At 44.9% G+C, this 27,500-nt stretch overlaps 1 protein-coding gene across 8 annotated transcripts in view; it reads left to right on the top strand.

Annotated features, from left to right (window-relative positions):
• GPHN (gephyrin) overlaps positions 1 to 27,500 on the top strand; it is a 330,342-nt gene that overhangs the window by 264,634 nt on the left and 38,208 nt on the right. For all 8 annotated transcript variants that reach the window (XM_053474851.1, XM_053474852.1, XM_053474856.1 and 5 more), the window contains 3 exons: positions 6,509 to 6,630; positions 7,362 to 7,449; positions 14,068 to 14,141. In XM_053474851.1, coding sequence (XP_053330826.1) covers positions 6,509 to 6,630; positions 7,362 to 7,449; positions 14,068 to 14,141 — 284 coding nt within the window. The remainder of the gene's footprint in view (positions 1 to 6,508; positions 6,631 to 7,361; positions 7,450 to 14,067; positions 14,142 to 27,500) is intronic.

Raw genomic sequence — 27,500 nt, forward strand, 5'->3', positions numbered from 1 at the left:
CCTTATGAATAGCGTAACCAACGGGAGACATAAGGATTCCCCTACCGAGTCCAAGACGAAACCTAGAAATTTCTTTTTTTTTTAATCAAATCTCCGTTTATTGAAGGAAAAGAAAGTGATGCAATAAACACAAGGACCGGTACCCAAGGCATCGTAACAGAGCGGTATACATCAGGCAAGGTATACAGACGAGAAAACAGTTCACATGTGAAAAAACGCACATCGTACAGCAGATACCTCCAGAGCGTACAAAAAGAAAACAATAAGAGGCACAATGCATACAGGTCCAGGAACAAATGCCCCACCAGGGAGGCAGTACAGAGGACTGTGATGTGAGGAGCACCACAATGGAGAAAAGAGCAAAAAAACCAAAAGTAAACAAAACCGAACAAAACAATGCACGGAAATAAATGGAAGGTAGGTTCGCCAGGTAGATGGTAGCCCAGAGGAGGACGGGAAGGGCCAAAATAGACAGGGGCCAGAAACTGGAAGGGTGCCAGGGACGGGGGAGAAGACCCAGTCGTCACGCGTCCAAGTCCAAGTCAGGGGGTTCGTCAAGAAAGCGACCCAGAACAGTCTGGAAAGTTGGGGAAGCCAGGAACTGCCTCCAGGGAAGCCACTTCAGGCCGTTTTCATAACCAAAGCCCCTAGAGGTCATGACTAGGTCCTCCATCTGGCAGATAAAATTGACCCTCCGGAGCCATACTGACACGGGAGGGGTCCTGGGTTGCTTCCAAAACTGAAGGATAACAGCCTTGGCGGCAGAAACGAAATGGATGGACAGAGATCTCTTGTAGGAGCCCACGCTGGAGGACGTGTGGTGCAGCAAAAACAATTCAGGAGTGGCCTGGAAACTGGGATCGTCTATGGCCCGTATGACCGCGGTTACAGCCTCCCACAGAGGACGTATCAGAGGACAGGTCCACCAAAGATGCAGGTAAGTACCGACATCGGACCCACAGCGCCAACAATGGGGAGGTACGTCCGGGAGGAAATGATGGAGATCAGCAGGAACCCTATACCATCTAGTGAGGAGCTTGTATGCAGATTCCTGTAACCAACTAGACGTAACCCCCCGCAGCGTGAGAGAGATCATCTGATCCCACTCATCGGTCTCGAATGTACGGTTCAAATCCCTTTCCCATAAACTAAGGAAGTAATGCTTTTTAGAGGTACGGTGTGCCAGCAGGAGTTTATAAATGATAGAGAGGAGATGTGAACGACCAGCGGAGTCCGAACACAGAAGTTCGAACGGGGTCAAGGGCTTGGTGGCGGCAGAAGCGGGGGACAGGGAGGAGAGAAAGTGCCGAATCTGATGAAAGAGAAAAGTCAGCCTAAAGGGCACGGGGGTCGTGGAAACAAAATCTGAGATGGAGCGAACAGAGTCCCCTGCGTATAGGTGAGTGACGCGGAGTACCCTCTCCCCCTCCCCAAGCCGGGAGGAAATTCGGGGTTGGAAGAGACTGGGGCAAGGGGACCCGGGCAGCTTATAAGGGGATACCTGGCCAGGGACCTGGAGAGGACACGGAGCGTCGACCTGACGGTCGGATGCCCCGGTTCGGTTAGCCTGCGGTACACCGGCGGGAGCCAGGGTATCGCCGCGATATTTAGTTGTACTGCATTTGTACTTCACTGTACTGCAGTTTTACTGCACATTTACCGCACTTTTTTTTTTTATATTGCAAACCTACAGTTGTGCTTCAATGTACTGCAGCTTTATTGCATTTATACTTCCGTACAAAAACAACTGCAGTACAACTGCAGTACAGTGAAGTACAAATGCAGTAAAACTGCAGTAAATGTGCAGTAATACTGCAGTAAAAGTGCAGTATTGCAGTTTTTTCATGTCCAAAAAATAGCAGTATTACTTCAGAAAAACTGCAGTTATTTTTTTGTAAGGGGGGGCCTGGTGTTGAGGGTTAAAATAGGATCTAAACTCCTCGGCATTGATGTGTACTGGATAAAGATGACATGAGTGCTCGGCATATACCGTATTTGCTCGATTATAAGACGACCCTGATTATAAGACAACCCCCCAAAATCTGAATATTAATTTATGAAAAAAAGAAAAGTTTTACCAGTAAATGTTAATTCATGTAAACTATGTGAACAATTGTTTGTTAATAAAAGCTACGATTGAGAAAAATATATTGTTTTTATTTCCTTTTTTTTTTTTCAACCTGCCCCCCTCCCAGTTATGCACATCTGCCCCCAGGCTTGCCACTCTGCCCCAGAAATGCCTTATACCCCATATATGCCACTGTGCCCCATGATATGCCTTTTAACCCTCTAAATGCCACTTTGCCCCATGATACACCTTTTAACCCTCTATATGCCACTGTGCCCCATGATATGCCTTTTGACCCCCTATGTGCCACTCTGCCTCCAGAAATGCCTTATACCCCTATATGCCACTCTGGCATTTAGGAGGTTAAAAGGCATATAATGGGACAGAGTGGCATAGAAGGGGGTATAAGGCATTTCTGGAGGCAGAGTGGCATATAAGGGGGTATAAGGCATTTCTGGAGGCAGAGTGGCATATAGGGGTTAAAAGGCATTTATGGAGACAGAGTGGCATAAAGGGGGTTAAAAGGCAAATCATGGGGCACTCTGCCTCCAGAAAAGCCTTATGCCCCCCTATATGCCACTCTGCCTCCCCTATATGCCACTCTGGTGCGAGGGGGCGGAGCTTTCACCCTTCACGCTGCTCCCATCACTATGCGGCCATCAGATTGCTGGGAATGTAATCTAAACGGCCGATGCGTGCTGATGCCGCCGGCCGGAGCTACTTTAACACTTTTTTTTTAATGTAATATGGCAAGCTGGATCGGCTTGCCATATAAAGTAAAAAATAAAAAAAAAAATATTAAAGCAGAACCGGCCGGCGGCATCAGCACGCATCGGCCGTTTAGATTACGTTCCCAGCAATCTGATGGCCGCATAGTGATGGGAGCAGCTTGAGGGGTGAGAGGTCCGTGCGAGGGGGCGGAGCTTTCACCCTTCACGCTGCTCCCATTACTAGGCGGCCATCGCACACGGCTGGTGGGTGCTGATGCCCAGCCCGCCCCTGGCGCCGGAGGCAGCTTCAAATCCCGCTCTGCCGGCCGAATCTACGGGCCCACCGGGAAATTTCCCGGTATCCCGGTGGGCCAGTCCGGCCCTGCTTGGGCCCCCTTGAGTGGCAGAACTCCAGGGCCCGGTCGCAGTCGCGACCCCTGCGACCCCGGTAGTTCCGCCACTGTATGGCTTGATGTGCTCTGAGGGAGACCTCCAAGCTTGCTCATACTTTATGGAGGGATGTGAGTACACAGAATTGTGACAATATCTAGCTTACATTGGTTTCTCTTACAGCTCATGTGTTGCACTAACTCCTGTGGTGCACAAACTGGCCACTTACAGAAAGCAAGTCACTTAGAGAAATGCAAGCCACTTATTATGAGCAAGCTCTGTGAGTTTAATCACTTACTTTATACGGAGTAACACAATTAATTAAAAGCCCAACCCTTAACTAATTACGCACTAGTGGAGAACACACAGTTAACCAAAACACACAATTTTTGTTTTCTTGTCACAAACCCTTCAACCTTCTTATTGCTGATTGAGATGCAAACCCACTGTTGGTATATTTATTATAATAATATATAAATAGTGATATATTGTAATAATTTCTTGTTTTCATTTCCTTTTTTTTCCCAACATGCCCCCCAGTTATGCATATCTACCCCCCCTGATATGCCACCCTGCCCCCCCCCGACATACCAATGCATCCGCAGATTGTCCTCCGTGCTGGTGTCTAGTTGGGACAGCCAATGAACGTCTGCGTGATGCGCGTAGACAACCTCTGCTGCTACCTGGCACTTCTACCGGGGCTTCTGTGACTGAGCACCGGAAGGTCATGTCACGCCAGCGCTCGGTCATAGAGGTCCTAGCAGAAGTGCCGGTTAGCAGCGGAGATTTTCTGCGCGCATCGCGCAGACGTCCACCGGCTGCCAGGGAGGAGGATCCAAGTCCCCTGCAGCATTGCGGGGGATCTGGATCTTAGTCTAGTTATATTTAGTTTAGAAATAATGGAGGCAAATGTTTATCCTGTTTTTCGCATTTGTGCCATATAATCATGTAGTTCTATTTACCGTATATTCCGGCGTATAAGACGACTGGGCGGATAAGACGACCAGTGTTCCCTCTAAGCCGTGCGCTTGTGCGCGCGCACATGACTTTTTAAGAGAGCGCACACGTCCAAAAATTGTGCGCACAACAGTTTTTCCCCAAAAAAGAAAAAAATAATAATTTTTTTGAAACTTTATGCGGCGCGGATATTGTGCGCACAAAATTTTTGCTCTGTGAAAATGTTTGCACAAGAGAAATTTTCTGCGCACCCCTCTACCCAGCGTACAACAACCAGCCAATCACGGCAAGCGATGTACCTTACCGGTGATTTGCTGGTTGATTTGATGACATATACATACATGCATTGCCCTTACACACACACACACACACACACACACACACACACTATCTATATATCTATATATATATATCTACACATATGCCTGTCCACACATACACATTTATACACTGCCCTCACCACACACCCCTGCCTTTACACACACATGTATATGTATATATATATATATATATATATATATATATATATATATATATATATACACACACGTATGTGTATATATACCTTATCTTCTGTCTTCTTTCTTCCATCCAGTTGTGGGAGCCCGAGGTCTGGCACTTCAGACCTCGGCTTCCCTGCTCTCTAATCACTACGCGCCGGCTATTGATGCCGAGCGCCGGGACATGACATCATCCCTGCGCTCGGCATCAATAGCCGGCGCCTAGTGATGAGGGAGCAGGGAAGCCGAGGTCTGAAGTGCCAGACCTCGGGCTTCCCTGCTCCCTCATCACTACGCGCCGGCAATTGATGCCGGGCGCCGGGACATGACGGCATCCCTGCGCTCGGCATCAATAGCCGGCGCGTAGTGATTAGAGAGATTGGTGGCCTCGTGGGAACCTCCGGCTTGGTAAGTACCCGGCGTATAAGACGACCCCCACTTTTAAGAAGATTTTTGGGGGTTAAAAAGTCGTCTTATACGCCGGAATATACGGTATATAGTTGGTTGGACTTTACATATAAAAAGTGCCTTAATCAAAACTATGCAAAATATGTGGGGGCATACCAAAATCAAAAAGGAGAATAGTGGTTGCAAAAACCATCCAGATTTTAGGAAATACTATACCCGTAGGAAATAAACGGTTAAATGTACTTAAAAGATAGTGTGGCAATAAACCATCTACTGTAAATCGCAATGATATTAACACAATACCGTGATTTATGAAGTCTGCACAGTTATTCGGCTATTTAAAATAGTAACCATTCTCATTCAAGACAGCCATAACATTTCTCTAAATTACCTGTAGCTAAAATCACTTTAGTTTGGGTATTTTTGTTAAATAATTTGTTACTAAATCACCCAGTGTATTAGGTAGACAGGAAGCTTGTTGAAAAAAGCACCAACTAAGAAGTTTTAAGAAGGATACACACAAGGACCCTCCCAGTCTTGGAGGCAAGCCCAACTGTTGCCTGTGCTAGGCTTTGTATCCATGTATGTTTTTAAATGTTGTTTTCCTTTAGATATCCAGTGCTGCAGTATTCTTTACTTCTAAGGAGGGGCATACCTAGAGTATTTCACACACGAGGCTGATCCTGTATGTGGCACCCTCCACACTTTAAAATGTAAAGACACCCACACAAAAAATATGTTTGCAAGGATATTTTTGCAAATTTGTAAACTGTCAATTGGAAGAAAACTAGAAATCTGAAAAAAATATATTAACTTATACAGTAACTAAGTAAGTTTAAATAACTTTTACTGAACAGATATGGTACAGCATAACTCATATCACTATATACTGAGCCAGACATTGTCATGGCTGGACTCTGCCCTTGAAACAGCTTGCCCCCTAAACATACATACATAAAAACATACATTTTCTCACTTATTCATTCACCCTCCCATACCCACCTGCAGATTTCACTGGTCCGGCCGAGCAGCACTGAGACTGCAGTCCCGCAGCTTACCCCTGTGGCGCCCGCACACTTTGTGAGGAAACTTTCTTTTCCCGCCCAGGACCATTAGGGAATCTATTTACTAACCCTAGAGTTTATTATTTTTTCATAGAATGCAGTTTGTATTCTAACCCTAGAGTTTAGTATGTGCAATTGTAGATATTTAAGACAAGTACAGCCATTGGCTCAACGAATACTCCGTTGCCAAACATCGTTAAGCACCTACAAGTTGTCCCAACCTGAGTCGCTTGAACTTCAAAAGGAACTCAGATCAGTAGTTCATCTCAGGTGGAAATACATGTGCCTTTGTCACAAAACATTCTCTGAAGGTATCCATAACCAGATGAAAACTTTAACATGGTAAGTTGAGTAGAGCATTCAACTAATTAAAAAATCATTCATTTTGTTTTGTATAATCTCTTTATTTAGTTGTTGAATCCTGAAGATGACCTTCTGCCAGGAAAAATCCGTGATAGCAATCGATCAACTCTACTTGCAACAATTCAGGAACATGGCTATCCTACCATCAATTTGGGTATTGTGGGAGATAAGTAAGTTCCTAATTTAAGGCTTTAAATAAGCCTGTCTTCATGTGCTTGCTTAAATACAACATATGACCAAAAATATGTGCGCACCCCTCCTAATTATTGAGTTTAAGTGTTTCAGTCATGTCCATTTCTAACAGGTGTATAAAATCGAGTACATGGGAATGCCATCTCCACAAACAGTGGCAGTAGAATGTGGCATACTGAAGAACTCAGTGACTTTGGACGTAGCAATGTCATAGGGTGCCACCCTTAGTCAGTTAGTGAAATTTCTGACCTGCTAGATTTGTCCCAACCCACTGTAAGTGGTATTGTGTAGTGGAAGTGTATAGGAATTGACAACAGCTCAGCCACAGTGAGGCACACTCCAAGTTCGTGTGGAGGATCTTTAGTGTCTTTCACAGAGCACTGATGATAACCCCATAGAAATTAGTGGAAGGACTATCCACACATCTGTTCAGACATCCTCCTGCAGCTTTCACTGAAGGTCAGTATATCACAAACAGGGAGATGTGTTCAGCCAAACATTTAGCCTGGGTGTGGAAAGAAACAAATGGGGATATTCTGTACACAGATAACATGACAACTTAAATGGAACACACAGCTATCATATTGAAGTAGGTATGCAACAGGCTATGTATTTATTTATTTATTTTTTAATTTTTTGGCGCTTTTGTTTTGTTTGTTGCATACATAGTTTAGCAAAGTGTGGCATTTTGTTTTATTTGTTTCTGCAGCCCAGATGACTTACTAAATGCCTTAAATGAAGGTATTAGCCGTGCTGATGTCATCATCACATCAGGGGGTGTTTCAATGGGAGAAAAGGTAAGAACAGGCTTTCTAAAAAGATACATAACTATTACCAGTCAGGTAAATACAGTAGCGTCAGATTTCATGAACTCTATGATCTCGTAATCTACTGATGTTGTATAACTGCTCTATCACATAAAGCAACTCAGGGAAACTACAGTACCTTAGTAGGTTTCTACACAAGGCCTTCCAGTATTTCATTATATTAGTGAATACCAGAAACCACTGAAACACATTTTTATATATATATACAAAAAATAAAAAATGGATGGTGTGTGTGTGTATATGTATGTATGTATGCAAAGTGCAGTGTTTCATCTGATTGTTTTCAAGCGGAAGAGCTCAGTAACGGCAAATTAAAGTCCACTTTTTAAAGGGGAGATATGTGACGGAACCACATTGCCGGGCCAGACACAGCCTTCCCCCTGAACTATGCAGTCTTGTGGGCACTTGCTCATATTTAACCTGAGCATCTGGACCATGGTTCCTCATGTGGGTAAATGTGGGTAGTTGCTTGTCAATACAGGTTAAAATGTACACAGACTATCTGCTCACACCCCTTCCATGGTCATTGTTTCCCTACACCTTACGTTAGTTTTTTAAATTGTTCTAGTTAAATCTTGTTAATCATTTGTGATGTTATTCAATTATCTACTGATGTAATTGAGCCCTTTTGAGTTCTGTTGTTTAAAACCTGGTTGTTGTCTTGAGGTATCTGTGTATAAATATGCTGTATTCTGTTCAATAAAATGTTCATTCTTACCCTACTCAATCGAAGGTAGTTGTGTCTACTTATTGGGTATACATGGCAGGGTTCCAAGGAGTGCATGCTGACTGGTGCTGAGGGATTTCGGGGACATCAACAGGATACATCTAGGTGATCTCTGGGAGTTACTACAGCTCTCTTGGTGAACGATTGATTTGGCACCCTCAGATGCAATTTCCAGTATATTTTCTGGTGTGCTGAGGAGGGCCTGATGGACAACTATGTGTGGTTTGCTGTGTGTATTGTATGTAAATCCCCCCTTGTTCTGTTTAAATACTGGTGTGTTTTCAGTAAAACTGAGTCCTGTTTTCACCCCAACATTGGTGCTGTCTGATGCTTGGGGTGGGCTGCTGTAATAACTCATTGCCTTTTTCAGGACCGTACATGCGCTGAGTATGTTACGCTACGGCTAGCAACAGAGCTGGAAAATCGGTATCGGGCAATGCAGTGGCATGCATATATATATATATATATATGCAAATATGCTTATATTGGGGGACTGCGAAAGAATGTTCTCCAGAATGTTCTCCAGACTTTGGTGGCCTGGAATTATTACTGGATAATCTGCAGGGGGATCTGGCCTTCTGCATGGATTGAGGAAATCTGGAATTTCAGGGAGTTGGACCTCCCAAATACTCGGACTGAGAGGTGATTTAGACTTTTCTTTTTTATTACACAGGAGTGGGAACTGGAGAAGGCATATAAAAAACTGGTTGACCGTGGTAAACGGTATACCCTAGAGGCTGATTGCAACGGTCACACACCATCCAACCCTGCCACCCTAGCTGAAGCACTGGCATCAGGGCAGAGTGTCGCTGGCCTCTGTTCTCATTGTCCGGAAAACAAGACAGACAGCCCATCTCCCCAGAGGCAGCCGGAGCATGAGGGGGATGCAGGCGGCAGCACACCTCAACGGCTGAGTGAGTGCCCAGGAGATGGCGCAACCGGCCCATCTCCCCAGAAGCACCAGGAAAGTGATGCAGGCGGCAGGGAAAGGTGTTTACCATCCTTCCCATGACTACAATTGCGACCCCCTACTGGGTTGAGGTGAGCTGAGTGCTGTGACGGAACCCTCCATTACTGGAGCCACTGGAGAGTCCTAACAGCCAGCCTCTTCCCTATTGACTATGGGCTCTGATGTTGTAAAGACTTCTGTGGCTACCCCCAGCAGTATATCATCCCATCTCTTGCTGACGGGATTATCTTTATTTTGGTTATACCCTACACTGAGTCTCGGCTAGTGACTGGGAAACCGGGGAAAGAGTGTGTTGTCCCAGGCTAAAGGAGCAGAATTCAGCGGAGGAAGTCGGTCGGACTAGCCAGATCAGATCCGTGACAAGTGCAAATACTGAGCCATGTGCATAGATGGGCCTGATGGAGAAAATGTGTGGATTGCTGTGTCTTGGATTGGATTCAATAAATTGGAGTTCTGTTTTCACCTCGACATGAACTCCAATTGCAGAGTGGCATATAGGGGTATAAGGCATTTCTGGAGGCAGAGTGGCATATAGGGGTATAAGGCATTTCTGGAGGCAGAGTGGCATATAGGGGTATAAGGCATTTCTGGAGGCAGAGTGGCATATAGGGGGTATAAGGCATTTCTGGAGGCAGAGTGGCATATAGGGGGTATAAGGCATTTCTGGAGGCAGAGTGGCATATAGGGGATTAAAAGGCATATCATGGGGCAGAGTGGCATATAGGGGGTTAAAAGGTATATCATGGGGCAGAGTGGCATATAGAAGGGTGTGAAGAACGGGTGGATGTGTCCAGTCTGGGGCACAGGTCGATCCGTCACATTGGTGGTAGCAGTGGGATGTACTCCTTGCAGACCAGAGCGGACCAAAGCAACTAGCCGCCTAACAAAGTTGTACCCTGACGAGGAAGAGCCAAACGGATCCACAGATGGAGTGGATTGAACAGTCACCAGGATGTGCGTGGAGGGGAGTCGAGACCCTCAGATCGGAGACTCCAGTATGGGAGTTTGAGAGACGGAACCGAGCCCGGCTTGTGAGATACCGAGCCGTATACTGGGAAGCTCGAGGCCCGCAGCGAAATCCAGAAAGCCCCATTCTCTGGAAGGGATGGATGTTGGCGGGCCTGGCCTGTTCTGGGAGGCATTCTAGGAAAGGGATGACTTTGGCAATGGCAACATGGACCGATGGTGGGACATTAGTGACAAGCGCCGGAGAGCCCTGTCACCCACTGCAATAAGTGAACTCAGTCAAGTCCTTGCGGGACTAGTAGACAGAGAATGGTGCCTCGAGGCAGAATACTTGGCGCTGTTCGAGGAGCACTACGCCCTGCAGTGTGAGCCCACAGATGTCACAGAGCGAGCTCTGGAGGCCGCTCTCTGTAATTGGCAAGCCTCAGGACTTGAAGGTTCAGCCACTCTGCCCCTGGTACTGCAGCCACAGCCCGAAGAGGTGAAAGTGGGAGATCACTTTTGGGAGGAAGTCTTCTGAGGGATGATGGACCGCATGCAGTCGCCGGAATTTAAGGCAGCAGTCTATGGGTCTCCACTAGAGGCGGCAGAAGCGCCAACATCAGGGCAGAGGGACGCTATTCTCTGCCCAGCACCATGCACCCCTCCTACTCCAGCTGAAGTGACGGCAGCGAGGCAGAGTGCCGCTGGCCTCTGCCCGCCCCACAGTGAAGGGTCCCGTCTGCTAGCAGGGACCTACTAGGGCAGAGCGACGTGATCCTCTGCCCAGCACCGCAAAATGCCAGACCGGCAGAAGAGCCGGCCACGGGGCAGAGTGCTGCTGGCCTCTGCTCATCCCCCAGCACAGTGTCCTTACCGGCTAACGAGGACCAACCAGAAGCGCTGGCACCTGGAGAGAGCGTCGCTGACCTCTGTCCTGCACCAGCAATCCTTGCTCCGGCTGAAGCGACGGCAACAGGGCAGAGTGCTGCTGGCCTCTGCCCGCCCCACAGCGAAGGGTCCCTACCTGCTAGCAGGGAACAACCAGCAGAAGAGCTGGCCACAGGGCAGAGTGACGCTGTTCTCTGCCCAGCACCGTTCCCTACACCAGCATGAAGCACTGAGCTCTGCCCTGCACTGCTTACACCCCCATTATCTGGCTCTCCCCAGCACGAGCATCCGGGAGGGGGTGCAGGCGGCGACCCTCCCCAGCGGCTGTCACCAATTATTCGAGGAAGGGCAACCGGCATTCCTCCCCAGCGGTAGAGTCCAGTGGGCAAAACGAGCCCCAGCTCAGAGAGCCAGGTAGGGCAGGGCTCGACAAATCCCAGGCGCCAGGTCACCATGGCGACTCAGAATTTTGTCCTGGCGCCTAGGAGTTTGTCAGCCTCTTACATTCACAAAAAAATGCCCCCGTGTCACCACGCGGGGGCGCTGCTGTTGCTGTCTGCCCAGGAGTCTGGGCAGACAGCACAGCCACTCAGAGCCCGCCCCCGAGCCTGTGATCACTCCCACGGAGTGATCCTGTAGGCTGAAACCGCGATTGCAGAGAAACCTGCAATAGCGTTTTCAGCTGCCACAGGCAGCTTCAGGAAAGGGGGTTCAGTGTTGATTGGGTCCCCACACAAGTGTGGGGACCTGACACAACATCCCCCTGCTGCCTGATCGCTCCATGAGAGCGTCAGGGCAGCGTTAACCCCTTCAATGCCGCGATCGCGGCATTTAGGGGTTAATTCCCGTTTTTCAAGGGGCTCTGCTGCTGGTGGTCTGCCTGGAAGTCCAGGCAGACCAGCAACAGCAAAAACGAGCCCCCACAAGCCCTTTGATGACTCCTGTAGGCATGGAAGCCTACAGCAGTCATCAGAGACTCCCCCTTGCAATGGCTGGTCTATAGACCAGCAATTGCTTCCCAGCTGCCAGAGGCAGCTTCAGTGACAGGGGGAGAGGGTTCTTTGGTCTCCACATGAGTGTGGAGACCAGCCCCAACACCCCCCTGCTGCCTGATCGCTCCATGAGAGCGACAGTGCAGCGTTAACCCCTTCAATTCCACAATTGTTTATAACACATTCGTGGCATTGCAGGGGTTAACATTTGTCCCCACAAGCTTGTGGGGACTAAATATCAATCAATGCTGTGCTCCAATGGAACATCAGCATTGAAAGTGTTAAAAAAAATATATATATCAAAAAAAAATATTTAAAAAAAAAAACCCAAAAAAAACAGCACTGACCTGAAAGTCCAGGGTGCTTCCAGGTCAAATGCTGTGAGTTTAGTAAGTGGGCTGATGATGATCAGATCACTCCTAACCAACTGTTAGTTTAAAAAAAAATCCTGGCTCCTAACTTTTTTAGCTGGCGCCTAGATTCACAACAAATTTGTCAAGCCCTGAGGTAGGGGTAAGTGAAACTGCTGCTGCTTTGGAGTGGGCTCTTGTTGTTTGGGTGGGGGAATGTGGAGCTGACTCGGGACAAGCCCGCAGTCAGGGTTACCATGGGAGGGTTCCATCAGGTTGGGAGGGAGCCGGGTCTGGGCTGAGGGCCCAGAAGGGAAAGAAGCCCTGGAGAAAGGTCTCCCGTGCCTGCAGAGGAGACCAAAGACGGATGCCCACTGGAGAGGCTTCTGGGCTGGCCTCTTACCTATTGACTACGGGCCAGGGCCAGGCCCAGGAGACTTGGTGACTGACATTGGGCTGCCAGGTAGAGACAGTAGAGGCCCGGTCATCCCCAAGCCGATCCGTTAGGTATCTGGCTGTGTCTGCCGGACGTTTGCACAAGAGGGGAGTAATGTGAAGAACCATGTCTGATCTTCACTGTTATTATTATTATATTTATTTGTACCCTCTTTGAATGTGCCTTTGTGTGGGGTGGATTAGCTCAAAGACCCTTCCACCTCCCCCTCTGCAGTATGTGTTCTCAAGGGAGTTCTGTTTTAACCTCAAAGCATGAAGTCCTGTCTCATGATTGAGGGAAGTGCTGGTCTGTGACTGCTTTCTTCGGACAGCCACAGCATGTACGCTTACTGGGAGAGGGAAGGAGCTGACGGGCGGATGTGTCCAGTCTGGGACACAGGTCGATCTGTCCCAAAGGGTATAAGGCATATCAGGGAGGCAGACTGGCATATAGGAGGGTATAAGGCATATCAGGAAGGCAGATTGGTATATAGGAGGGTATAAGGCATAACAGGGAGGCACAGTGGCATATAGGAGGGTATAAGGCATATCAAGGAGGCAGATTGGCATATAGGAGGGTATAAGGCATAACAGGGAGGCAGAATGGCATATAGGGGGATATAAGGCATTTCTGGGGGCAAATGTGCATAACTCAGGAGGGCAGGTTTCCTATAGGGTCTTCTTATAGTCAAGCATTTTCCTTTTTTCCTAAATTAATATTCAGATTTTGGGGGGTCATCTTATAATCGAGCAAATACGGTATTTTAACATCATTAAAGAATAGAGAAGCATCTGCACTCGTAATTAAAGTGATGTTATACCAGGAACATCGAAGCTCTGCTCTGAAGTCCAAGAAAGAGCAAGTAGTACTAATTTATATGGCTTTCCTATAACAGTCGCCCAACTCAACCCCATCTTTACACACCATCTGAGATGATAAAAGGAGTGCTGAAATAATGTGGAGTGAAAACTTAACCACAAACTGGCAATGCTAGTCAGAGTTAAATAAAATATTGAGAATTGTTGATTTCCAGTATGTGCCAACAGGCATATTTTTTACATTTGTGAAAATAATGTTTTTTTGGGGAAATACTGTATATTTTGTCAGAAATTGTCGAAGAAATTCGTTTTTCAGAAATGCTGAAATAAAAGCAGATTTTGAACCCTAAATATGTACACTTATACCAGAATACCAGAGTGATTTGTAAATAAATACATGTATGTTGTACATGTTATATACAGTATACATATACATATTTATTTTCCTTTTTAATTCAGGATTACCTTAAGCAGGTGCTGGACATTGATCTTCATGCGCAAATACACTTTGGTCGAGTATTTATGAAACCAGGGTAGGTACATAGTGTTGTATGTATAATGAAACTGTTACGTTTGTGTCACATTTCTTTATCGCACATTACAGCATATTATTTCATCTGAAAACAGGTGCCATTGGCGGTAATTATTAAATAAATATTAGATTTGGGCTCTGGTTCGGTGGAAAATCGTTTTTGGAAATGCTATTCGTCTGTCCGGTTGCCATGGAAACAAAAAATAAACGGGTAGAAGACTGAATAGGGAACTTGAGACTAATGGATGGAAGAAAGAGCGTCAAAATTAGCTTAGAGTTGAGAATAGTAGTGAACTGGTAATATGATCTTACTTTTTAATAGGTGTTAAATTAATTAAATAAATTAAATGAAATAATTCTTTAATATCTATTAAAGATGAACCAGTCCGCTACTATCCTTAAGCTTTACCTATAAGTTTGTATAGCCTAATTATTAATTATAATATTAAGTATAAACTAATATTCATAAATTAAATACAATAAAAAAATAAATATTTTTAAATTACTTAATATACTTTAATAATAATAATTAAATAATTGAAAATAAATTATATTACTTCTGCTAGTGCCTGCCTGGTTATTGTCTTAGGAGTCAGAGTTGACAAAAGTTTACTTAGGGGTTATTTATTAACTAATATTTATTTTTGGAGTAATAAAATTAATTATTAGGATTAGGAACTGGGTTAGGTTATATCTTATCATGATGCGTTATGTGTGAGAGTGTGTTTGTATTAGTGTATATTAGTGAGTGACGTGTTATGTGTGTGTGCATGCACCACTATGATGTATTTACTATTTATTTAGTGAGAGTGAGTGTGTATAGCATGTGTAGAACTAGAAAGGGCAAATAACAGGAAAGATCCTTGTGAATATTTTTTGTGTTTTGTTTAGTTAGTTGATTGAATCATAAGGGGAAAAAGCAAGAAAAAAAAAACTCATAAGGGAAAAAAAAGAATAGGAAAACACAGGATTTGCAAAGAAATAGTAAACGAAAAAGTAGGCCCTAGCGTTAGCTGGCTGCCCTGATGGAGGTAGCAGGCATTGCCAAACAGCAAACAGATGCAGTCTGAGGGGAGAAACTACCTTTACCATTTCAAGGGACATTTTGGGCAAGACATTTTAGAAAGAAAGGGAATAGGCAGAAAAAATAAGCTGCCTATAAGAAAAATTATTTTGAGGTGACACCACCAGCAGCAGAATAGAAATGAAAATGGACAAGGTGTGGGCAATTGGCGACACACACTCACCTGTTTCATCCCCAGAGCAAAGCATCCAAACACTGTCAGTCCTTGAAGTTTGGGAGCGGACTTCCAGATCTCAAACACTAGATGAGAACTACTAGCTTTACCATTTTTGGATTACTTTTGTGAAAATGAGTATCCCAATTTGGGCAGAATTTAAGAAAGGCAATCTGCTCCATCATATGTGGAAAACACACGCTCACTTTGAACAGTGGTTGACAGACATCATAGCAAATGAAAGTGCAGGCCACAGACTCTTCTTTTCATCCCAGTAGCTAAGAGGGGTCAACATTAGGCACAAAGGAAAGGTTTAATTAGGCCTTGAAAAGACTATTGAATTGCGTTAAGAAGAAAAGCAGACACTGAAAACCATCGCATTGTAGGAGCCAGATCGGTTGACGTGTGAGAGCTTCTTGAAGGTGTAGATTTCCTAACCTTTAGAAACCCAGTCCTTAAATAAAGGTGGGGTTGTGGATTTCCAGAGAGTGAGCATCAGGAGTTTAGAAGCATTAAGTAAATGCTTGGTGATTGATACGGATCTTATATTGTGAGATGAGTCTACTGGTGTGGTGCTTGGGCAGACTGGATGGGCCGAATGGTTCTTATCTGCCGTCACTTTCTATGTAAGTGAAGAATGGTGGGTCATTTGTGAGTTTATTGAAAGTATCTATTAGCCAGTAATAACAGATGTTATTTCTGAATCAGTGGTAAGTATTGCACTCATGATATTTCCTATAAGCCACTACAGACTTACCGATCTGGGGCAAAACGCGTTGAGGTTGAGGATTTCTAGGACTTTTTCATATCTCTGAACTTTTTTTTATTTATTTAATATTATACTTTTATTTTTTGTTTAAATATTCTATATACATTCCCTGTTTATATATCTTAAAGGGGTTTTTCCCCTAATAAATTCACCCATGTGGTTTTTCATTAATTTGTGATAATTTGCACATCCTTTATGGAGTTTAGCACAAGCACTTGCACTAATTGCACTTTTAGATCCAATTGTGATTCTTCTTTTTTGGCTTATGGATCCATACACAATTTTTTGCACTATTTTGCAACGAAGCACTTTAAGAACCTGAAAATACTTGAAGATCATCATTCCAACCAGGATCGTTGGAAAAGACTTATTGTAAGACATATTAGCACTTTGAATATGCTCAACTTCTTGTTAGTGCAATCTACTTTTATTTTCCTTATATTTAGGTGAGATACTGCACAATCTTGTCCCTTCTCTTTCTTCATTCACATATTTAGATGTGAAGATATTGAGAAGAGCCTGAATATCACAAAAATATCGTGATTGCAATAGATTGAGAAAAAACATCTGTTATTATTGGCTACACCATAATTCTTTTCTCTTTTTTTTCTTCCAAATTTACAAGAGCACCCCTAAGTGGAAGTGTTTTTGAAATCAGCATCTGGAGAATGCTGTTCTAGGGTAGCAGCTGTTAAGTAGGGGAAGTATTGTTTCTTTTTTTATAAATTTGTCGGTAGAGGATTACTCACATCTATATAACAATTTATCACCATATTGTTCATACTGGTACCCTTGTCACTTTTTAGTACACCTCGGGGTTCAGCCAGGGGAACTCACCAAGTGTGGTGTGTTGAATCCACTGCCTGGACCATAAAGGTATCGCTCAAGCAATGATCCTAAGGATCCTAATTGAAGTTTGCATCTCTATTTACATTGTTCTGTAATACTTGATTGGAATGCTGGGTATGTCTCTTCACACTATCTGCACCTCGCTTAATCTTAAATTCTTCTGTTGATATGCACCATCAAATTTATATTAATGATCCTAAGAAGGTGCATAGTGAGATAGTATTTAAGAAGGTCAGAGCTAAACCTCTGCAGTGCTTTGATTTACTCTCGGTTGAATGTTATGCCATATGAACCTCGACTTCACGTGCCTAAGCAACTTGAAAAAGGCATAGGGTATGGTTTTGAAGAGGTACAAGAGATTCATTTTTATGGTGTTTTTGCGGCCCTGCCATGTGAGAGGCCACTCATGTCAAAAGCTTTTTCAGGGTCACTAGAGAGTAGCAAAAAATAACCCCTCCCCTGTGGTCCATTATGTATAGCCTCAAGGGCACAAATGGTATTGTACTTGACTTCTATTTCTGGGATGAAGCTGTCTTGGTCAGCATGTACTTAAATTGGAATCTAAGGTTTTAGTCTCAGTGGTGCAGTACCTTGGCCAGGATTTTAACGTCAGTGTTTAATAAAGAGATCAGCTGATAGCTTTGTGGGAGTTTTGGGTCTTTCCATTCATTAGGGATAACTGTAATTGTGGCCATCGTCGTGTGGATGTCTAATGGCTGTCGTTCAAGGAGGGAGTTAAACAGTGTAGCTAACGGGGGCGTGGCTTGGATGGCTAAGAAGTAAGTCGCAAGATCGTGGAGCTCCTCCAGCTTTTATTCATTATATACTACCTTCACTATGTTTTTGGAACCTGGTTAAGATTTTTCTGTTTCCAATCTACTTCTGAGATGTCGGTGAACAGAAATAGATTGTCTGTTCAAAACTTACCTGGCTTTTTTGAGCCTGAAACCGAAGAGGAAGACGGCTTCCCGCGCCTTGGCTTCTACTCGTGGGAGTGAGGGGGAGGAGGAGGCCACGCTGTTTCCAGGCGCTGCTATCCCGCCAACTTCTCCGACTCCTTCCACTGATGATCCTGAAAACCAGATCGTCACCATTAGATCGATGAAACTTTTATTGGAGGATATGAGACACACGTTTCGTCAGAACATTGAGGACACCTTCTCTGCTGTCCAAAAAGGACTGCAAGATCTGGGAGAACGCACACACCATCTGGAAAACAAAATGGAGGACTTTTCCACCGCTCATAACACGGTGGTAGATGCTTGTGATTCCCTTCAGTCAGAGGTGGACTCCCTCCGTCTTAAATTGAGCGATTTGGAAGCCCGATCACGTCGTAATAATATCCGCATTCGGGGTATTTCAGAGGCTGTTACGCTGGGCAACTTACAGGCCTATGTCACCTTCCTCATGCAGGCTGTGCTGAATCTGCATTGACCGGCAGCATTGACCGTATTCGCCGTCTACCACGACCTAAATCGCTGAAAGGCTCTCCCCCCCGAGATGTTATTCTCTACGTTCACTATTATGAAATCAAAGAGAGGTGACGAAGGTGAGGCTCAATTCAGATGTTCCTGAGCAATATCATCATTTACAGCTTTTTAATAACCTCTCCCAATATACCTTCCAACAACGGAAATCCGTCTCTGAGATTACCGCTGCACTATGATCCCACAAAATTTCCTATAAATGGGCCTCTTAATCACTAAGGACGGGATGACCCACTCGGTTCGGTCTCCTAAAGAAGGCACAACGTTGCTGGTGGAGTAAGTCGGATGTGCTACAACCGAATCTCCCACCTGTGCAAGCGGCGGCTCGCTCCTCTTCCTCCTTGCCTAAGCGGTTGGCTCGTGAATGGTCCACGCCGTCTTCTAAACGCACAGTTCCTTAGAGGTAATTGTCTCACACCTCTTTCCAACATAGAAACGGAAAACATCAGACGCTTTTCTTTTTTTTTTTTGCTCCCCTACATTTTGATGTCTCCGGACCTGCATCACGCCTCTACACGGACACCCTACTCCACATTTTCTTTGACTCCGCCACACATATTTTCCTGTCTCCATGGCACGTTGTCAACACATGCCTGCAATCTTTCCAAGATCCCTGTGACTGTTCTCCGTCGGCTACCCGGGACTTTTGGAAATTACGGCTGTCATCCTTGCGACCTACTTTCCCTGGCAGCACTTCTCGACATATCCGTGAGATACTACTGCTACTATTGTCACATTGGTCGACTTCCTTGCCTACACCTGAGAGTCTCAACTATTCATTTCTTGCATTTTTCCTTGCCCTTTTAGGACATTTCTATCCGCCATTCTCTTTTGTAATGCTAACTACTCAATGTTGGACACGCACACCCACAACACATTTTTCCCTAATTTTTTTTTCTCCTTGTACCTACATACACCATGGTTCACTTAATCACACATTATTTCAATTTCTTTTGCACTACTTATACTGGAGGTCTCCTCTTTCACACTCTTCCCTTCTCAGGTAGATTTCTACCACCCCCCATGCGGCCTCTTGCTCAATGGACCGCAAGTTTCGGACCTTTGTTCAACTCATTATGTTTTGGTTTAAATGTTATTTTTGTTATGGCTCGGATCAACTGTCAGACACCTGCTGTACTCACCTCAAATTATACCTTTCCACGCAATGTAAACCTTCTGCTGTCTATCTCTCGGACTTTATGACCCACTCAGTCATCATGTTTTGTTTCTTTGCATTGCCGGACGCGGTCTTCTCCTCCTACTGTCACTGGTGGTCTTCCTTGGGGTGGCCGTTGTTTTGTATTATTTACAAGGTGCGACCAATTTTACCAATTTTTACTACTTCTGTTCCGCAGATTGTACAACTCTTGCTTCCTGAAAGATTAATTCTATGGCCAAAACGTGTACTGTCCAAGATTGACCGCCTTAAGAAAGGCCATCTTATTCTGGGCGGTGACCTTAATGCTCTCTTAAACCCGATATTAGACACTTCTACTACCTTTAGGGGCAGTTATGGTAAAAGGGTGAAGTCACTAGCTACTTCTCTTGCTAAGTCCTTTCACTCCTTCCAACTTTACGATACGTGGCGCCTACATCACCCTTTGGATAGGGATTATTCTTTCTTTTCGGCAGCGCATAAATCATACACGAGAATTTACCTTGTTTTGGTTGATAAGCTAATGCTCCAACTGGTTCGGGACTGCTCTATTGGTGTTATCAATTGGTCGGATCATGCGCCTGTGTTTCTAACGTTGCAAGTCGGTCATTCTTTTGTTGGCAAGGGATCTTGGCGCCTCAATAATTCCATACTCTCCGATGAGACGTTAAAATCTCAGGTCTACTCTCATCTGGACCTATACTTTACAGAAAACCAAAACCCACATACTTCGATAGAAACACTGTGGAATGCCCATAAGGCGGTCATTCGAGGCAAATTTATCAGTATCGCTTCCCATTTAAAGAAACAAAAAGCCCAAGCCGCTGATAAAGACTCCCTGCTCTTGCGACTTTGACCTTGAGACCCTTAATAAACAAAACCGCTCTGACCAGTTGATTGCTGATATTGCTTCAGTTAAACTCCAACTGTCCCCGATTCAAGCTGAACACACATCCCAAATGCTATTGTGCTTACGCCAGCGCTTCTACTCCAAAGGAAACAAAGCAGACTCTATGTTAGCAAATAAGCTTAGACATTCGGCGGCCCTGGCGCGTCCCCAATTTGTTTTATCACCTCAAGGAGTCCCACTTAAAAACCCTTCTCATATAGCTGATAGGTTTGCCAATTTTTATTCTTCCTTATATAACCTTTGTGACGATACCTCTACACCTCAGCCCACAGCTGCATCTATTAACACATACCTTGATTCTGTGTCTTTGCCCACTCTTACAAAAGAGATTATTTCTCAATTAGAAGCCCCTCTAGATCTAGATGAACTTCAATCCACAGTTCGCATGTTAAAGAAAAATTCGGCTCCAGGTCCTGATGGCTTAACAAGTTATTATTATAAAACCTTTTTTTCAGTTTTGGGGCCACACTTTCTCTCCCTATTTCAATCCTTTATGTCCAGAGGCCATATTCCATCCGAAAACTTATATGCACATATCGTCACAATCCCTAAACCGGGTAAACCTACAGATAAATTTGAAAATTTTTGCCCTATCTCGTTGCTAAATAATGATGTCAAACTTTATTATTATTGCTAATAGGCTTTCTTTAATACTCCGTTCACTTCTTCATTCCGACCAAGCTGGTTTTGTACGCCATAGACAAGCAAATGACAATACCCGTAAATGTATTAATAAACTGTTGGCTGTTTTTATCGTCGGTCCTTTCCAAATTTGCTTTTCCGCCCCCCCCCCGATCCATTCAATAATGGCTCTGTATTCCTCTCCCTCGGACCTCGGTCTCTTTTTCGGGATTTATCTCCTCCCCATTTTTAATTTCTAATGGGACGCGCCAGGGCTGTCCACGCTCTCCACTTCTCTACACCTTAGCACTGGAGCCATTGGCTCAACGTATTCGTTCAGATCCCCATATTACAGGTTTTCCCTCTACAGAGGGTGAGGATATTACTTTGGGGCTATTTGCTGACGATATCTTGGCCTCAATCACAAACCCTTCCACCTCACTCCCATCGCTGCTTCAACAATTCCAGCATTATGCTGAAATCTCCTATCATAAAATCAATGTGCATAAACCTCAAGCGATGTCTCTTAACCTACACAACCAATTGTCTACCTCACTCCAACACTCCTTTGCCTTTGACTGGAGGAAAGATTATCTTTCATATCTCGGTGTTAAATTACCTCGCACTCTAACTAAATTGCATGATTTCAATATTCGATCTCTGTGGAAGCAAATTCTTCTCGATATTCAGAGGTGGCGTTCTTTTGACCTTTCCTGGATTGGCCGTATCTCCTCAATAAAAATGGTGGTTTTGCCGAAACTACTATACGTCTTTAGAGCAGTCCCGACCGGTATTCCCCGTTCATTTTTATTACACATACAGGCGACCTTGACCACCTTCATCAATATCAAAGGCAGGTGACGCATTTCTAGAAGTGCCTTCTACTCCCCTAGGTTTAAGGGAGGTTTGGGAGCCCCGGACATTCTGACTTACCATCGAGCCGCTATCCTTTCGCAAACTTTTTTGTTTCATTATCGCGCAAACCTTCCTCAATGGGTCAAGCAAGAGAATATCCATGTCCACCTCTACTTGATTCCCCAATTATTCGTTACCGGCCAAAATGACTGGCACTCCCTCCCACCACACTATACACGTTCCAGATATGGACTGAATTAGCTAAACACAGATCCTCTCTATTTCACATTACTAAGGCTACTCCACTTAATTCCTTGGAACTCCTGATCCTGGAACTGCGACTCAAACGTTGGCACAGTAAAGTACTCCTGCGGGTGAGAGATCTTTTTGACAAGGGCTCCCTCCGTTCGTTCTCTTACATCAGCTCTGCTTATGTGATACCTAACTCTGAATTTTATAAATTCTTACAAATAAGACATTTCTTGCAATCGCATTCCTCCTCTTACACAATTGACATCCTTTCTGACGACCCTATAATTCACATGTGCAACAAAGGGACAGATATGGGCAATGTTTTTAAGATGAAGACGACAGATTTTAGAGGCAGACTGAATATGGGGTGTGAACGAAAGGTCGGAGTCAAGGGTGACACCAAGACAGCGTGCATGAGTAGCCGGGGAGATGATTGCACCATTAACATTGAAGGAGATAGATGGGGGAATCTTAGCATTGGAGGGAGGGAAGATGAGGAGTTCAGTTTTGGAGAGGTTGAGTTTCAAGGAAAGTTCAGACATCCAGGTAGAGACGGATGCAAGGCAGTTAGTTACACAATCTAAGACAGAGGGAGAGAGATCAGTGGAGGATAGACAGATCTGGGTGTCATCAGCGTACAGGTGGTATTGAAAGCCAAAGGATGAGTTCAGTTTGCCAAGGGAGGAAGTGTGAAGAGAGAACAGAAGGGGTCCTAAAACTGAGCCTTGGGGTACCCCAACTGAGAGAGGGAGGGGGAGTGTTACTGGAGATAGAGACACTGAAGGTACGATCAGAGAGGTAGGAAGTGAGCCATGAGAGAGCAGTATCACGGAGGTCAAGAACAGTCGGGTCGAGGGAGGACTTTTTCAAGATAGGAGTAATGGTAGCATGCTTGAAGGACGATGGGACAGATCCAGTAGTCCCAATGAGGGAGAGGTTGAAGATATGAGTTAGAGTAGGGACAAGGGTAGATGAAAGAGACTGGGTGAGATGGGAAGGGATGGGGTCAAGTGGGCATGTGGTTGGACAAGAGGAAAGAAGAAGAGCATGTACATCTTCAGTGACAGCAGAGAAATTAGTTAATGTAGTGAGGGGAGAAAAGGTCAGTGGGAAGGGGGGTGCATAGTCCGTGGTAGGTGACTGCAGATATGTCATCTCTGATAGTTTGTATTTTTTTATATAAGAATGTGGCAAAGTCTGATGCATTAAGGTTAGTGGAAGGGGTAGTAGGGATCGGTCGAATTGAAACTATTAAATAGTCGTTTAGGGTTGTGGGGCAGGGAGGAGGTGAGGGAGGTGAAATAGGTTTCTTTAGCAAGGTTAAGAGCAGAGTAGGAGGAACGTAGCATAAATTTATAGTGCAGAAAGTCAGACATGGAATTAGACTTTCGCTAACTATGTTTGGCAGTATGCAGTAAAAGGCGCAGGTATCAAACACGGTTCAAGTATAGGATGGTGAAACAAGCTGGGTCAGGAATGGAGAAGATAGCGTAGTCAAGAACAAATACAAATCAGCAATAAGTAGTTTAAAATAACTACTGCAATAGTAGCTGCTCAGCCAATACTATAACCGAGCACTGAATGAAAGTCAGTGCTCAAGTTTTAAACCTGCCGTGCTCCCAATGACGTAGCGCTATGCGCGTCACGCCGCCTCCATTTAGCTATAGCATAAAAGAGGGAGCGTGACACGCGTACCACCCACCTCTTGAGATGTCCTTGAGGACACGCCACAAGTGCCCGCCGAAACAAAAATATTCCCACTCCAGCAGGTGAGGTAAAAGGCTGTATAAAACCTTTGGCTGGATTTTCATCTATGTAATCTTTGAGAGTAGAAAATTCACGTTCAGACATGGGATAAATACGGCCAAAAGGGATAGGGGCACCAGGAAATAAATTTATGGGGCAGTCGTACTCTCTATATGGTGGAAGTTGACTTGCACCTTTCTTTTCAAATACATCAGAGAATTGAATGTAAGGTGGTGAGAGAGCTGTAATCATGTGCAACATTGACGGACTTGGATGAGATGACATGTTAAGAACATTTATTAGAGGAGAACCGAACAGTACCAGTCTCCCACTTAACCAGGGGAGACCCAGAATTACATGGAAGACAGGAGATGGAACCACATGAAAAACAATGTCCTCAGTGTGATTGGGGTCGGTGTGCATACATCAAGGTACCGTCTCTTTAGTGATAGGGTCGGTTTTCAGAGGGCTCCCTTACACTTATTGTATGGATATAGGTGAGTCCAAAATATTGCTGCTGGCTCTTGAATCAATCATTGCTGAGAGAGCGACGGAGTCTTCCTTCCACTGTAAATATATGGAAAGGGACAGATTGGAAAAATGAGGAGAGACCATTCTTTTTAACGGAAGCAGGGTAGGTTGCTTTCCCTTTGAGGAACGTGATTTGGCTCTGCATTCATTGGCATAGTGGAACTTATTTCCGCAATAAATTCATAACTCAAGAGTCTTGCGACGTTCTCTCTTGGCTACAGATGTAGTTTTGACCAGTGTCCGTATTGCGGACCAGTTGGAAGGAGAGGTTGTTTGGTGTTCGGCCTTTCCTGTTGATGTGTATAGTCCGCCCGGCGAATTCATCTAAGGAATTGGGTATGTTACTACGGGCCAATTCATCTCTGATGGTGTCAAAATTGATCATGTAGCACTGATTCATTCCATGTAGTCTTCATGGATACTTGTCTAAATTCTGCAATATATTTCTCTAGGGGTCTTTTCCTTTGTTTCAGAGCCCTTAGAGTGCTAGTAGCAGATTTAGTCCTGAAATGGTGCTTCCATGGCTTGACGGAAGGAGGCCCATTTTTCTAGTACTGGGCTATAAAGCAGGTGATGGGCCCAGAGCTGGGGTTCTAACAACAATATTGAGATGACCGTATGAATCTTGATGTAGTCTGATGTGAATGTTCGTGGTTTTAGATTTAACATAATCTTGCAGGAGGCCATGAACGTATTATACTTCTTACGATCTCCTGAGTACCTTTCTGGCATGGGTATCTGAGGGCTCAGGAACAGCTGCCCCCTGTATAACTACAGGCTCTGGAAGCATAGGAGGTGCTGGAAATTGATCTCCAGGAACATTGGGGTTGGCTTGCATTTGGTGCATTTGTTGCCGTATCTGATTCTCTTCTGCTTGGAAGTCTTGTAAGGACTGGTTGAAAGCCAGCTTCAGCCAATCCATAATGGCTCAGTTGTTATGTTAGGAATGAATCAGATAAGGAACCCAGTATGCAGAAATATGAATGATGGTCAAAATCAGGTAACCAGAAATTCAATAGAATGGTCAGGCAAGCCAGGTTCAAACAAAGTCAAACAGGCAAAATCAGCAACAGAAGTAATTGTATGACTGCAAAGAGTTGTCAGCCCAGCTTTTAAACATACCACCCGACGAAAACACCTTGTGCATGACGTTACGCTGTGCACATCCTGTCGCCTCCACAGTGGTACAGGGTAAGAGGGAGGGGTATACTCCGGAGACAGGCTTCTGTGTGGACTGTGACAGGCAGTGATTTACTTAGCAGTTGTATCATAAAGTAACACAGGTCAGTACTTATTTATATTGCAATTCAAATTAAGTTCCTGTTACAGATAAGACTTATTAATTTGTAAGTGCATATTGCATAGCAGACCATAGCGAAATAGCAAAAAACGGCAACTAAAATACCACCCAGAAAGGACAAGAGGGAGAAAAAAGAAGAAAAACAAGGAAAAAGGGCCTCTGATTTTTTTCTCACCTGTACTTAATAAAGAAAACCAGCAAGAAAGGCTCAATGATTCATCACTCTCTATCACTGATGATTCTCCAGTAAAACAGAATCCAACTGCCTTAGATCTAAGTAACTTATAAAGATCTGAAGGAACTATTTAAGACGGTTCCCAGCCTGCAAGATATATATACCGTATTGGCTCGAATATAGGCCGCACTTTTTCCCCCCACTTTAAGTCTTTAAAGTGGGGGTGCGGCCTATATTCGGGGTCTAGCGCCCGACGCCCGGGACATGCAGTTCCGGGCGCGGGGCAGGCAGCAGGGTTAGGATGCAGATCCCCCCGCAGCGGTGCAGGGGACCCGTATCCTATTCTCTGATAGGCTCAGACAGCCTTCCCTGCCAGCACTTTCAATGGGGGGAGTGCCGGCACGGGAGGTTTTCTAAGCGCATCGCGCAGACGTTCACCGGCAGCGGCGATGTGCGTAAACAGCCCCCGCTGCCGGCACATCTGCACGATGTGCTTTAACAATCTCCCTTGGTGGGAATTCCCACGGGGGGAGTCCCGGCAAGGGAGATTGTTAAAGCACATTGTGCATACGTGCCAGCAGCGAGAGGTTAACGCTTGCATCGCCGCAGCCGGTGAACGTCTGCGCGATGTACGCTATCAATCTTCCTTGCCGGCACTTCCCACGGCGGAAGTGCCAGCACTGGAAGTTGAATACGTACTGCGTAGCTGTCCCCCGCCGGCACTGCAAGATCCCGGGGAGTCTGCACCGGTAAGTCTAGGGGGGGGGACCTCTTGGGGGCAGAGTGGGAGCATATCTCAGGGGGGGATAGAGTGGCAGCATATCTCGGGGGGGGCAGAGTGGCAGCATATCTCGGGGGGGCAGAGTGGCAGCATGTCTGGGGAGGGCAAAGTGGCAGCATATCTCGCGGGGGCAGAGTGGCAGCATATCTGTTCCACTAAGTGTTTTTTTTTTTACTAAGAATTTTTTTTCTTTAAAAAAGCACCTAACTTTTAGGGTGCGGCCTATATTCGGGTGCGGCCTTTATCCGAGCCAATACGGTATATACAAATCCCAAGACACAATTTACATTGCTGAATAAGGTTTGGGAGGAACTACAGCGTAAGATGAGTGTGATGGAAAACAAAATGCGAGATATTGAAGATATACATTTTCTGAATATTCCGGTGTCTGTATCTCAAGACCATCTGAAAGATTTCCTGCTGGGCTGTTTCAAAATACTGGGGTGGGAACTCAAAGAACATACACCTATCATGGAAAGACTGCATTGCTTATACAAGCCTAAAGTCATTGCTGAGAACTACTCCAGAGACATTATTGTGAACTTTCACTCATTCCTCTTTGAAGTACTAAGGGCAAAAAGAGAGAAAACTGTAACTGATGAGATATATAAAGACATCTTTCAGGATCTCTCTTTCCAAACAAGAACTTGGAGAAAGAGCTTTTTTCCAGATTTTGGGAATATTAAATAT

Source organism: Spea bombifrons, chromosome 9 (genome assembly GCF_027358695.1).
Source record: "Spea bombifrons isolate aSpeBom1 chromosome 9, aSpeBom1.2.pri, whole genome shotgun sequence".
NCBI classification, from domain to species: Eukaryota; Metazoa; Chordata; class Amphibia; order Anura; family Pelobatidae; genus Spea; species Spea bombifrons.